Source organism: Epinephelus fuscoguttatus, linkage group LG11, assembly GCF_011397635.1.
Source record: "Epinephelus fuscoguttatus linkage group LG11, E.fuscoguttatus.final_Chr_v1".
NCBI classification, from domain to species: domain Eukaryota; kingdom Metazoa; phylum Chordata; class Actinopteri; order Perciformes; family Serranidae; genus Epinephelus; species Epinephelus fuscoguttatus.
Genome location: NC_064762.1, coordinates 18777920 through 18793473, shown reverse-complemented (window position 1 = coordinate 18793473; position 15554 = coordinate 18777920). Strand labels below are relative to the sequence as shown.

General features: G+C 41.0%; 1 protein-coding gene across 1 annotated transcript in view; it reads left to right on the top strand.

The window, feature by feature from the left end:
• The first annotated feature begins 6200 nt into the window (after positions 1-6200).
• Positions 6201-15554, top strand: part of syne1a (spectrin repeat containing, nuclear envelope 1a) — a 178630-nt gene continuing 169276 nt past the window's right edge. Inside the window, exon 1 of the mRNA XM_049590339.1 lies at positions 6201-6468. Within this exon, the coding sequence (XP_049446296.1) occupies positions 6402-6468 (67 nt within the window). The 5' untranslated portion in view covers positions 6201-6401. The remainder of the gene's footprint in view (positions 6469-15554) is intronic.

Sequence of the window (15554 nt, the reverse complement as noted above, 5' to 3'; positions counted from 1 at the left end):
TTTTAAAAGGTGTTGCAAATTAAATCCATATCTTTCTTAAGCCTTATAACCCTGGTGTACATTTGGCTACAGACATCAGTAAAACTCATTTAACATCATTTGTAAGTCTAAAAGATTTGCTCCCAGTGTTTAAGGAAAAATCAATACTAGTTTAAATGGCTTGTATAAACAGCTTATTTGCAGTACATAAAATACAGTTACTAAACAGTATTTCCCTCTTTGGCATTGTTGTCTACCTGCATGTCAAAATCAACACAAACTTTCTAATGAGATTTTAGAAAACTGCTGACTATGCATGAAAGAGATTACCTCACGGGCGGTCTTGGTCCCAGCTCTCTGCCTGTGCAATGATTAGATAAGAAACAGATTTTAATAGGGAAGGGTCTGACTACTATGGGAAGATTTCCTATTGACCATGTGCTTTGTCTGTGCTCTCTGCTCCCCTCTGCTGCAGCAGTATCTGCTCTCTCTTTTGCTGAATCTGTTTGGTCCTGAGGGGCGCTGGACGGTAGAGGTCACCCCGAGCTGAGCTGTGTAAAAATGTAGGAATCAGCAGTCCACCTCTGCTGCAGAGGAGCCGGCCAATCCAACTAAATCCCACAATTTATCACACTGGCAAGTCAAACAACTGATCCTAACAGCGTAACTATTTTATATATTTTCATATAGGATGAAGTGCTGATTTAGTTGTTACTGAGTGGGTTGAGGCTAAACTACTGAGGTAATTGATTTGCCCCTGTTTTTTTGTGACAGTTGTGGTTGTGTAGGCTTTGAATTTGGATGGATTATATATTTTTAGGCATGTATTTGGCATATTCTGGCTATATCATGTTGTCTTTTTCATCGCTGACACAGAAACTTGCATATAGAATTTATTTGGTGGTTAGCTTTGCCAATAACACCTTATAATATATAGTTGCCTGCTTTTGGGAATGAGAGTTTTTCATGTTTAACAGTTCCTAAATCTAAAAATCACCCCTCCCCCACATCATTTTGGCTAAGAGTGTGTTTCCCCCTAGTAAACATCATATTTACTCAGTCACTGTAGACAAATGCTACACAGCAGAGCTTCAAAAGGGAGCACAGACAATGAAAATATCAAGAAATCTGGACTCACAAATAGATTGTGGAAAGCTGTTCTGTTGTCATGTAGATTCACAACCATAAAATCACCCTCAGTCACCTGCTTCTCACGACACCAGCTTATTAACATAAGGCCGTACTATAAATTAATCCTAAAGCAGATTGTACTACCCTGTCATCACAACAGATTGAATTGCACTACATCTGTGCTTTAATTCAGTGTCATTCATTTACCAAAACTGAGGAGAGGATCTGTGATCAATAATAATTTATCTATATTTTTCATGCCCACTCCTCCATCTTTCACTTTGCTGAATTAAAGCTGTGTCCAGAGCAGTGTAGCTCCCCTTTCAGCTCCTCTAAGAGCTCTCCTGAGATGACGATGAAAGGACTTGTCTAATGGGATTACACATTGCGTTAAGTGCTCAGAGCCTAGTGGTTCATCACACCTCCCGCCTGCATTTCAAAGAGTGGCAGTGAGCTGCTGTGCTGTAGTATATATCGGATATAGAGTTTTGGGGAGATGATTTATCGGCAGGGGTGTGTTTTGCTCGACTATTTACTTGTATCACTTATTTTCTTTGCAACTGCTGAATGTGCTTGTGTCCTCATGTTTTATTTTAAAAGAAAAAATCCACTTAGATGAAAGTTCCATTAGGTCTTTGGTGAAATTGCTGCCCAGGTTTTGATTTGTGAATTAGACCAAATCCCCCTTAAACCCGAGCAGCAGCAGGGAAGATGGAAATGATGATGTCATGAGATAAATCCTGGAGCGGCTCAATAAGCGGTGAGTAATGTAGCAGCCCATAGTAAACGACTATAAGAGCACACGTGGTGATTTCTCTAAAAAAACAAGGACATTTCATGAGTAACATCTGGAAGCCCTACATCCTAATGACATTCTTTGTTAATGTTATACTTAAATAGTTTATCCTCTTCAGTTTATCACATTAATTATGTCATGATTGGGTTCATTGCCCCTAATTCATCTTTCTTTTACAGTTTTAATCATTAAACTAATAAAGATAAAATAACTGAAATGAAATGTTGCCAAAAAGTGAAAGAAAGGAACAAAGTGTACCTCAGGAGCCCACTTAAATTAATCCATCAAGATGTGCACTTCTATACATACTGTATGGCCACACTGATAGTAGTTAAATGACCATATACTGTATATATGTACACTGAACAAAAATATAAACGCAACACTTGTTTTTGCTCCCATTTTACATGAACTGGACTCAAAGATCTAAAACTTTTTCTGTACACACAAAAGACCATTTCCCTCAAATACTGTTCACGAATCTGTCTAAATCTGTGTTAGTGAGCACTTCTCCTTTGCCGAGATAATCCATCCCACCTCACAGGTGTGGCATATCAAGATGCTGATTAGACAGCATGAATATTGCACAGGTGTGCCTTAGGCTGACCACAATAAAAGGCCACTCTGAAATGTGCAGTTTTGCTTTATTGGGGAGGTCTGAGGGGGTCAGAAAACCAGTCAGTATCTGGTGTGACCACCATTTGCCTCACGCACTGCAACACATCTCCTTCACATAGAGTTGATCAGGTTGTTGATTATGGCCTGTGGAATGTTGGTCCACTCCTCTTCAATGGCTGCCTGAAGTTGCTGGATATTGGCAGGAACTAGAGCACGCTGTCGTATACGCCGATCCAGAGCATCCCAAACATGCTCAATGGGTGACATGTCCAGTAAGTACGCTGGCCATGCAAGAACTGGGATGTTTTCAGCTTCCAGGAATTGTGTACAGATCCTTGCAACATGGGGCCGTGCATTATCATGCTGCAACATGAGGTGATGGTCGTGGATGAATGGCACAACAATGGGCCTCAGGATCTCATCACGGTATCTCTGTGCATTCAAAATGCCATCAATAAAATGCAGCTGTGTTCGTTGTCCATAACATACGCCTGCCCATACCATAACCCTGTACTGTAGCTTGAGAAACTCTTTTTAGGAACTCGTTTGCCTTTTCATAGTCTTCTATCTGGCTTTTGTCCCAATTGTATTGTTCATCTTATCATTTGAACACCAGCATCTATTTTCCCCGGAGGGAAGTTCTGTCTTTTGTGATCCAAAAGTTTGTGTAATTTTTTCCATTAACATTTCTTCTGGGACGCTTTGCTTGTCTGTAATTGTTTTCAGTGCAGTGAAGTCCTGTGTGATTAAGGGTTATACATGCATGCACTTGACAAAATGGCTTTAAGATGAGAAATTTTTGGCTGTGTCCAAAATTACTGGCTGCACTTATTTATTACTCTCTATATGATAGACGAGGCCTGGGTGATGTAGAGAGAATCAGGTATCACAATATTTTTTTGACCAAATACCGCAATGTCCATACTCAGTACGTTTACATGGACAGTTTAATTCCACTTTTAATCGGAATGAAAGGCCATTCCGATTAAAAGTGGTCATGTAAACGGTCATTCCGATTGAAAAATGGTCATTCCAATTGAAAATTAAATCCGATTAAAGGGGGTGGTTTATTCCGTTTGTCATTCCGAATGAAAGAATTTTGTGTGCATGTATACACTCATTCCTCTTTAAGTACATTACGGTCTTTCTGCACATGCTCGTTTTCTTGCACTTCTGGCGTGATGACGTATATAGCGCGCATAGCAATGGGCTGCATAGAGAAGTCAGACTCGTTGCACTCACCGGTCTCCATACACCTAAGCACGGTCTTCTATCTCCCTTTTACCTCTCTTGCCCTGTGAGGCAAATTGTGATTTGTGATATTGGGCTTTATAAATAAAATTGAAATTGAAATAAAATTGAAATTGAAACCCCACCTCCACCATGGGCTACTCGATCCACAGCGTTGACATCAGCAAACCGCTCACCCACACGATGCCACACACGCTGTCTGCCATCTGCCCTGAACAGTGAAAACAGGGATTCATCTGTGAAGAGAACACCTCTCCAACGTGCCAGATGCCATCGAATGTGAGCATTTGCCCACTCAAGTCGGTTATGACGACAAACTGCAGTCAGGTTGAGACCCCGATGAGGACGACGAGCATGCAGATGAGCTTCCCTGAGACGGTTTCTGACAGTTTGTGCAGAAATTCTTTGGTTATGCAAACCGATTGTCGCAGCAGCTGTCCGGGCGGCTGGTCTCAGACAATCTTGGAGGTGAACATGCTGGATGTGGAGGTCCTGGGCTGGTGTGGTTACACGCGGTCTGCGGTTGTGAGGCCGGTTGGATGTACTGCCAAATTGTCTGAAACGCATTTGGAGACGGCTTATGGTAGAGAAATGAACATTCAATTCATGGGCAACAGCTCTGGTGGACATTCCTGCAGTCAGCATGCCAATTGCACGCCCCCTCAAAACTTGCAACATCTGTGGCATTGTGCTGTGTGATAAAACTGAACATTTTAGAGTGGCCTTTTATTGTGGTCAGCCTAAGGCACACCTGTGCAATAATCATGCTGTCTAATCAGCATCTTGATATGCCACACCTGTGAGGTGGGATGGATTATCTCGGCAAAGGAGAAGTGCTCACTAACACAGATTTAGACAGATTCGTGAACAATATTCGAGGGAAATGGTCTTTTGTGTATGTAGAAAAAGTTTTAGATCTTTGAGTACAGCTCACGAAAAATGGGAGCAAAAACAAAAGTGTTGCGTTTATATTTTTGTTGAGTGTATATATTGTATACATCCACTAATCTACATGCACCGTTACACACAGATCTTCTCAATTGCCTCCTTGATTTGAATTTACGTAGCACAGCCATTTAGCCCATCTTGTTTCAATGCTGATTTTTTTCCCCCAATGCTTTCTATATGTCTCTACTGGTTTGTTCTCTAGTTGTTCTTTCCGTTTGTCCGCATTTAGGCTTACGTTTTGTCTCAATTTCTTGTAAAGATTTATCAAGAAGTTATTATCAGTATTCTAAGTAAATAATTATACTTTTTGTCCATTATTTCAGGTGGCATTATACCTAATCAAATAAATGAATTCTGGGCTCATAGAGATTTTCATGTTTTGCTTCAACTACCTAGTCAAATAGAAGTAATTTAAAGTCTTTTTAATGTCTTTTTTTTATAGTTTTTATAGCAGTTATCAGTGAAAAACATAAGCAAACAATAAACACATTACGTCTTTATAGGTCACCGTTTCTTCACATTTTCTTTTCCCTGCCTACCCTACCACCCAGCCCAACTGATGAACAACAACAACACACATCACAGAAAAAAGGTTAAAATAAAGTAGAGAAAGAAGTGAAATGTGAAGACAGTGATTACTAATGAAAATCATAATAATCATAATACTAACAATGGGATACATAAGTAGATGACTAGAAAAAAAGTGGAAAGAAAAAAAAGGTAAAATAAATATGGAAAAATGCAATTTTTCTAATAGGCCATATAACCAGTATCTAATTAATTTGCAGCAACCCCAGAAAGTGTCATCTTATGTATAATTAAGCCAAGTCATGATGCTCTGATTTTGTCACAGGAAGATTGCAATGCTAGTTATGTTTTAGGGTCAGTTTAACCTTGACACAGTTAAGATGGTGCACGCCCTCTAGCGCATCTGGTAAGAGTGTGTCCCCCATATAGGCTGAGACCCTTACAGCAGCCTGGGTTCAAATCTGACCCGTGATCCTTTGCTGTGTGTCATCCCTCCTACCTCACACCTGTCTTGTCAATCTACAAAGGCAAAAATGCAAAAAAGAAAAAAAAAATCTTCAAAAAAACAAAACAAAACAGGATGAGTAATGTGCTCATGTCATCAAAGGTGAGGTTTGCTGCAGCTAATTCTGTCCTCTTTTCTTCCCTTGTTGTATCTCTCTCCTGCTGACAAACACTTTCTCTCCCACACTCACAAACGCAACACACATCTTAGTGGCACCAGTTGGCATGAGAAGATAACTGGCACGCTATTGGTCCTGATGTCTCTGTGAGAAGGAAGAGCTATCCCTTGTGATTGGACAGCAGGTGGCAGTGCTTGCAGACCCAGGAAGCTGTCTTGTCTGCAGAAGTAAAAGGCATACTGTATGTGATTGCTCGCATACACACATACAGTGTGTACTTACATCATCATCAGGGGAGGAGCTTCTATCAGAGTGAGGATTGCAGACTGCCACTGCAACAGGGATGACTTAATAAGAGAAACACAGCAACATGGACATGCTTCAGCCTTGACAGCCTGCAGTCAGTGTGAAAGCACAGAACTACTGCAGTCCTATCTGATCCCTGATCACAGCATGACAGCTCTGCCAGGGTGACGCACTGGAGTTGGGACGTGACTTTGGTGACCTCAGGACAGCATCATAGCATCATGGCATCACCCAGGCACTACGGACACCCTGCTCGGGATATTGCCAATGTGATGCAGAAGCTGCAAGGTAGGTGTAAAATGCTTACTCACTCACACTGCTCCACCTCGTTTGCAGCGTTTTTAGAGGTGACCTACTGCTTGGCATGACACAGCAGAACATTATGAGCTAGAGACACTTACAATTACTATAAAAATGACCTACATGCACCTTATATTTTCTGACCCTGTGAAGTCTGGAGGTTTGTTGTTCTAGTTTATTTGGTTTATAAATGTTTGGTATCGGAAGGACATACCTCAATTAGATATGCACTATCACGGCATGCAGTACTCAAGTACATTGGACATTTTTAGGTTATTATCACTAATGTTCCGTCTAACATTCAGTTGCCATCAGTCTGTTAGTTTCCCTTACTTTTGGTGGAGTTTTTTCCTCATGATAAGAGAATGGAGACAGAGACGTGTGCAGCTGCTAGTCTGTGCGTAGAACTGTGCAATACGGCAGATTCAATGCCATAAAATTATGATTTTTTTTGGGGGGGGGGGAGTAAACCTGTGTGTGTCAGATTATTGCATTGTTCTTGTATGAATTTACTGTCTGTGTTTATGAGTGCACATGCTGGCTGCGTGTTTGCTGTGTGTATGCTTGCACGTGCACATGTACAGTGCAGTATGTGCATAGATAGACTTGGAAGCAGACAATAGGAAAGCTAATCCCCAGAGAAGCTGACAGGATGAAGTCTGTTCCATGTGGACACTCATGTCCTCAGCCTACTGTACATATAGCTCCCTGTGGTAATAACACTGGCATTAATTACAGCCATATGTTTATTCTTTTTAACCTTTAGCACATTAAAAAGAACAATTCTGGCTTCCTTATCTTATCTTACCTCTCCTCTAACTTTCCCTTCATTTGTGCACTGTATTTGCAGCAGATGTCAACATTTATTTAGTCTTTTCCCCTTCCTAGAAGTCAAATAATGTGGGTGTAGCTTTTCTGCACTGTAATTGCTCCACAAGCGTCCACTGTAAAACACTCTCTATCTCTGTGTGGCAAAGTCACACATCCCTCCCTTTACTGAAAGGATCAGATTGATGACACTTGCAAAGCAGCAGGACAGTCAGGTGACACCAGAGCTGAAATCCAATATGGCTGCTCCCTGTGTGGCTTCTGAGGTGGCAGTTTCTGTGAAAGCTGAGAACAGCATCAGCAGCCACGTGGCTCCTCTGCATCACTGTGGGCAGGTGTGGGTGCACTCTTTGAATCCCGATTGTACTCCCACTGGTCTAATTTTAGAAGCTTCCCCTTGAGATGTCTCTCCAGTGCAATGACAGATAGATGAATTAATACATATTTGGAGAGAATCAGATAATGTATTACATTGCAGTGGGTGTAAAATTGTTTCATCATTTATGTATGATGATACAACTCACTAGTCTAAAACATCATCTCTGTTTTTTGTAACTGTATAATATTCTATTTACACAAAAAATGTCATTTTCGATATCTTTGCTAACTGACAAGGTCTAACTATAGACAATATGTTGCCATAAGGGAGTCCATTGCTTTTAGATATGTCCAGGTGTCTCATTTAAAGGAATACTTCACCCTCAGAATGATCATTTGTGTATTAATTACTCATTCTGTGCTGTATTTAATTTGTGAACAAAACTTTGTTTTTCCCACGTGTCCACGGTGAATGAAAAATTCCAAAACAAAGAAGATTCTAATTGAATTTGAGTAGAAGGGGACCGCGTTTGTCAACAGCAACACTATATCAAAGTCTCATTTATTCAGTCGTATGCTCAGTACTTCCCAAACATGCATTTAAAAAAAAAAAAAAAACAACTTATAAAACTGTACTGAAAGTGAAACGTATTTATGCTCTCTTTAAAGCCAGACTTTATTGACAAAAACAATTTTATCCTACTGAACACAGGAACAGCTGGTCTATCACTTGTTAGTTAGTTAGTGTTATTGTGCAACTTTGGTGTTGTAAAAGGTTTGTTCAAAGTCAGAAAAGTCCCACAGTAACACAAAGAAACTACTGATCAAGACAGTGGTAGATGAACAACTTCTGTGGTCAGCAAGGTAAAATTACTGTTTTTATCAATGGAGTCTGGCTTTAAAGAGAGCACAGATTCGTTTCACTGTCAGTTCAGTTCCTGGTTGGAAATTTATGTCTGTTTGGGAAGTACTGAGCAAACGACTGTATAAATGAGACTTGGATTATACTGCACAAGTTGTGTTTTGATATAGTTTTGCTGTTGTTAAACGCTGCCCCCTTAAACTAAAGTTTATCGAGTATATTTTCAGTTTTTTGATACATCAGGGAGGAGTGCAAGAAAAACAAAGGTTCCTTCACAAATTCATCAAAACACCAGGGAAGCAATTGATATACAAATGATCATTCTGTTGGTAAAAAAAAATGCTTTATGTAATTCTACAAGGCAGAAAATGAAATGAGCTGTAAATAATGCAGCCTTGTCCCAAGTGTGGCTTGTTACTAGAATACTCATATGATTTGGTCCTGCAGGTTGGGGGTGTGTCTACATTATCTAATTACACCAAACTGTCTTCTACCAACAGTTGCTTTACTGTTGATGCCTTGTGGCATGTAAGCATTTCAGATAAGATGGGTCTTGTTGCCGTGGTTATCCTTACAGATGAATGGTCTTAACGTTTGTGGGAACAATAGTGCCTTAACATAGCCACAGAGACACAGACACTGTGAATGGCTACATGGAGTGTCTTCTGCTTGTAGCCTTGGTGGCCTGTGGTTTTAATAGATTTCCTTGGACATCAGTTACATTGTCTTTTTTTCTCACAGATAACTCTTACTGCTATATATGTTCTCCTCTGAGTACATGATCACATTAGCTTATTTACAGGGGGGCCAGCAGAATCTAATTTGTCGTGACATTTTATTTGATGTGTTCTGGTTGGCATCCATCTCCTGGGAGACGAGAGCTGAACCTGTGATGATATCATCAAGACGTTTTGGAAAAATCAAAGAGGAACACTTATGTTTTTTTTATTAGTCTGAACATAAAACAGCTCGTAGCATAAAGAGAACATACCATAACCTAAGCATGTGTTACTTTGGTGTCATGCAGTGTTTCTATAGAAAGTCACGAGCTTGGTCCCAAATGACAGCTTTAAATGAAATCAATGTCGCCTTTGTTCGGGGTGGCTTGCTTTTCATTTCTCAAGGTTGCAGTAATCTTGTCTCTCCAGCGGGATAAGTGTTCAGAAATTTGCTATATTGATGTGTTACTTTCACATGTTATGGGGGAATCTTGATTGCAGTCATATTTCATGCCACCTGAGAGTTAAATATAGGTAATCTAATGCCATTTGTGTGTCGTTTAAAGCCTGATTAGATTAACATAGTTCTCATTTTCTCAAGAGAGGACAATGTTCCCAAATTAGCCACGTTTCACAAATCACCAGATACCATGAAATAAACTATACTCCCCTCAGGCTCAATTTGGAAGCTGTTAGTAACCACTCAGTGCAACATCAAAACAATCAAAACTTTTGCCCCAGTTTTGGGTCTGTGTTTTTCTCCTTTCAACCATCTCTTTTGGTGTACCTCTCTGTTGCAGTGAAAAAACAGCAATTAGTGACACCATATGGCAGAGAACGGCGAGTCCGCTTTGAACACCTCCCAGCCTGAACTCCTCCATATGCTGTGGAATTTGCCTTGTTTGTTGTCTCTCATTAATGAGAAAAGCGATGCACTGTTTTTCCTATTTCAATTTCTCACCTGTTTTCTCCGTCATGGGCGGCAGAGGCGTGCATTCCCGCCTACGCCTCTGGGTTGTACCGTCTGCCGGCCTATCAGGCGGACACGTTTGCTAAGTCTCATTGTGTTGGGAGCACCTGGTTGAGTTTTCTGTGTGTAGGCTGTGTCTAATCCTTTACTGGCAATTTGCTTGTGATCAGATAATACAGAAGTCCATTGCTGCAGATTGAATTTCTCAGTCTTTGCTGAGCAGAGTGATTGCATTTAAGGAAATTCTGCAGTGTGGTCCAGCACCTGATGACATTTTAGTCAAGGAGGATGCTCAGCAGAAAGGTGAAAAAGAGGGTAAAGGCAAAGGCAACAGAGGTCAGCACGTCTGGAAGACATGAGCCACACTGAGCGCATTAGATGGATGGAAAAGGGATGAGAGAGAAAAACAAGAAAATGAGACTGGACAAGCAGAGGGGAGCGAGAGAGAGCCCACACACCAATTTTTAAGCTCCTGATTGCTGGTGGGACTGGCACAGATCCTCAGGTTGGCACAGGGCCAGGGTGACATCCTGTTGCCAGGGGCGACATTATGGTTCGGCTGCAGCCAAGGAAGGACCAAGCAGACGGTCACCTTGAGCCATGCCAGCCTCCTGTTTAGTTCTGACACCACCATTTATCGTCTGCGGCTCTGGATACCACAGCTTTTCACACACACACACACACACACACACACACACACACACACACACACACACACGGCCCACGCTCACACATAGACACCGAAACAAACACTCTGTGTTAAAAATAGCTGTGATGCATCTTTTCCCCCCATATCACACCACTGGGAGTCAGCAGTTTAGCTGAGTGGTTAAACACACACAGAGCGAGTCTTCAAGGCTGCTCAACATGAAGCCATGACTCTGTTGTGTTGTAGCCTCAGAGTGTGTGATAGAGCTGCAGCATGAGTTGTTATATATTCTGCTGCTTCTTCTCCTTGTCTTTTCAGATTTTGTTTATGACTCGTTGCCATAGCGGCAGTCGCATGACAGCCAGCCCAGCTTTTTTTTTTTTTTTTTTTTTTTTTTTCGCCTCTGGGCTTATTGGCCATGTCTTGTTCAGCTTCTGCTTCTGTTACAGGACATTATGTTTGATAAAATGGTGTGTGTGTGTGTGTGTGTGTGTGTGTGTGTGTGTGTGTGTGTGTGTGTGTGTGTGTGCGCGTGTGTGTGTCTGTATCCTAAGAGATGTTTAACTCCATGCTAGTGTCTCAGTGACAGCTTCTATTGCAGATCGGATTATAATCTATTTTAACCTGACAGTCAGTGAGGGTTTGAGTGACATATCACAAGATAAGGTCACTGAGGGTCCCACCCATACAATAAAGAGGGTCAGCCCCCTTCATCTCATCTAAACCCCTCTTTGAAAGATCACTCCTTCATGAAGGTCATAACGTATTCTAACGCTTGTTCAACGAGGCTAAGTATCAAACATAAACATCTTTTTTGTAATGGGTGCAAACCAGGGGGGAAGAAATTGACAAGCGCAAGTATTGATTATTTTTTTCGCTTAAATAAGTATTTCATCAGTGGAAAGATAAGTCTTTTCATAAAACTGGGCTACTTTTGAAATTGGTGCTGGTTGACCAGAGGAAAAGGGCTGTGGCTTTCACTTTGGTTCAGTAGGTAGCAAACCTACAGCTACCAGAATGCACTGGACCAATAAATGCTCTCACTTGCGGTATATAATGTGAGCTTATCTGTTTTGACCAAGCACCCAGGCACAGCCCCAGGCTTTGAAGCCAATTTCACATAGCGGCCACACATGGAATTACAACATCTGGGTTTGTCATGTGATGCCATTGGGCCTAAAAAGACTTTTTTCCCAAAGACTTAAATGGCAAAAGAGATTTCTGTAAATCAGTGGATACATTTTTTAGTGTCACAACCCCTTTGAAATGACAAATCAGGATTCAAGCCATTTGGTCTTATTTGGTCGAAAGTCTAGAAGAGCCACACAATTAAATCCTTGTATCCCCATTCAAGTTAGCTGAGGAATAAACTGAAAGTCAGCTGAAAATCTCCAGTGCGCTGCTCTAAGGGCCCCACAGTGCAGTAGATCTGGATAATTTCATACAGCAGAAATACAGCTTTTGTGGCTTCATGCTCAACTGAGCAGTTTTCAGAGGAATGAGCGGGGCCTTGCCTCCAACGCTGTAACCAGTTTTCTTTATACATCTATGGCTTTGACACACTTAACAATACAGGGGCTGGCTGGTAACAAACAAACTCGAATTACAGTTTAATGGTAAGCTAAGATATGCGTCTGAAAACATTTTAGGTGAGAGATAGGCAACCCAGTAACAGAATCTCGGTTTGTATTTGATTTGCACTGCAAAGTTTTACTGTTTGATCTCAGGTTTTAAAGCCTCCATTTCTACAATACAGGAAACAGTATGCCACTCACATCCTGTTCACAAACTCTTGTATTATAGCAAAACAGTGCACTAAATTTGTTTCTGAAAATGTTTTGGCAAGAAACAGGTAATGCAGAAACAGAATCTTGGTTTATATTTAGTGCCTAGTTTGACCCTTTGGTCGGAGTGTAAGAGAGACTTGGGTGGTTCTCTCTGGCAATTCGCTTCTATACTCTTTGTGTCTATGGTGGTGGGCACACAAAAATGCAGAAAAACAATCAATTTGAGCAGCCCAATAGCAATCAAAAATGTTCACGTCATCTGGCAGATTTGAGCTGAGAGGTGAGCTGAGAGATCTGGGTGCTGGTAAGATGGAGGGAAGTTTATTTACACACACCACCCATATTGTTCTAATACTAACAGCTGGTTGAAAATTGGCAGAGTATCCCTTTAAGAAATGACACCTCCTTTTGGCATTTCTGTGTTAGCATTTCTGCCAAGTTGGATGTCTATCGATTGAGCTGAACTTCACAAGGCAGATTGCCTAAAATGTTACGCAACACAAGCCGCATTTAATGAAACTGGCAGTACAAAGACTCTACAGATGTAATGAAAGGAATATTTACAGGATCCTGTGATACTGTTGACCCATTATGGACCATGACATTCAATGTTGAGCGCAGTTACAGCTTAAGGCCACACTGATTCCGTGATACAGTTCCTGCAGCATTTCTAAAACATCTCTGATTCTGTCTGTCAGATTGAGGCATAAGATAGTTTTGACGGACGTACAGAACAATGTCCTGACTGATAAAATCCTGACACCTCAGCCTGTGACCCCAAGACACATTCAGCCTCTGTCTGTAATACTTTGATTCTCAGGCACACCGTTATCTTTCACCCACAGACACCTCTGTCCCTTTTTTTCACCTGTCAGTGTGATTGGATGGTGGAAAACTCTGCCTCTGGCGGACCATTTAGCACTCGAAGGTTTTTAAATAGAGGTCAGATTGTGACCTCTGAGAGGTCAGCTGGCCAGATAATATGATGATTTCAGCATACCTGAGTTAGTAGTGAAATAAGTCATTCCCAGCTTTTATTTTAATCTGCTTGGAGCACCAGATGGTTTGGGTTTATCACAGCAGTAGCCATTTTCAAATAATCTGTCTCTCACAGAAAACAGCACTGACATTCAAAGAACACCAAAGCTAGCCTGAACGTTTCATCTCTCATTTTATTATCGTGTTTATAAAGGCAACCTACCTTGCACATATCAATGCAAAATGAGGCACTTTGTCAGCTCATGCAGTGTCATTGTTTACTCCTCCTGGATTCAATCACCATGCTCCTGGGGGGAGGACATCCGTGATACCTTTTCTTTTACCATCAATGCAAAACAAATCAATGGAGATGCTGTATCTATGAAATGCTATTTCCTGTTGTGTTGCATGCTGACATCTGTCCCCTCGAGCCCTTTCTCGCTCCGAGGCTTCCCGCTGCAGACACAAACACAACCTGCCACCTGACACAACAAACCCCATTTTTCTGCTTTTAATAATTCAAGAATGTACAGCGAGAAAAAGTGAGCATTCAGGCGATGTTTAGGGAATTTGAAGGAAATGAATAATGCCTCAACAGAATAGGATTACTAACTGGACAGGTGGTTGTTGTTAGAGTAAAACAAAAGGCATACATCTGCTGACTGCAAAAACAATCAGTTTGTATTCATTTTCAATAAGACAGAAAATGGACCCAGCTGGATAAGAATAAATTCTCTTAAGTGGTTGTGTTCGACATGATTTTGGCTCTGTTCCATCCTGTATTTTTATTTCACAGCAAAGACGGGACTTATAACTGAATTTACTGCTCTGGCCACAGTGATTTATTTAGTGTGCTGACGCCAGTCCTTTCACTTTACTCGTCCCTGTAATGTGTGGCAGGCCACTGAACCTGGATAAAGAGCTTAGACTGTCTGACCCACTCCTGCACTCCCACGCACACAAAGCACAAACACACACACACACACACACACACACTCACAGAAAATCATCGCGCACACACACAAAATCGTCGTGCACACACACACACACACACACACACACACACACACACATAACATCATTACACACACATTCACAGTGAGCAGAGAAACATCAAGCTGGAAATATTTTTTCAAAGCTAAATTGAGTCTTTCTAATGCTCTTAGTGCCACTGAGTGGCGTTTTGATATGACCCCTGGTGCTCCTGGGGAATAGATGCTTTGTATCAGCCACGTGTTCATTCTATTTGTGTATGGTGTTAAAATGTGGTTTTGTTCATCTGAATGTATTCACCTGATAAAAGAGACCCTAAAAAAACAGGATGAAAATTGTATCTCAAATCCAATAATGCACAATGTAAAAATGATTTGCCATAGGACAGTATCTGGTTTTCTGCTGCAATTCTGTCAGAAATATATCAAACTAATAACTGAACTCACTATATTTTTTATGCTAGGTATCAATAATGGTTTGAAATCTAGCTGATAAAATGTTATGATATATTTTTGTATTTTAAAATTTTCCATTTGTTTCTTTTAGATTTCAAATACCTTATCTTTTACTGCTTTAATTCATTGGCATGCTCATCTGCTTCATTGCTTCATCTGTGCGTGTGTGCATGTGCATGTGCTTGTCAGTACTGCAGGTGCTGAAATAGATGAAATTACTGTATCAGTGGCCTGGCTTTAATGAACACTGTGATATTTGGACATTTTTGTCACCGACAAAGTGCCTTCCCTGCACATCTGGCGCTGAAAAGGGAGTGCTGGTGCTTGAAAGAGGAAAGGGGTTGTTTTGATAATCACTTTGACTTGTTCCCCCCTTCTTACTCTCTTTAATGTGGTGTCATTATTACTGAAATGTAATTAGCTATGCTAATGGGTTGGCATTTGGACTTCCGTCTCAGCACTTATGTTGGGACTGGTAAAAATGCGCTGTAAATGAAAGTGGGGTGGCGAATGGA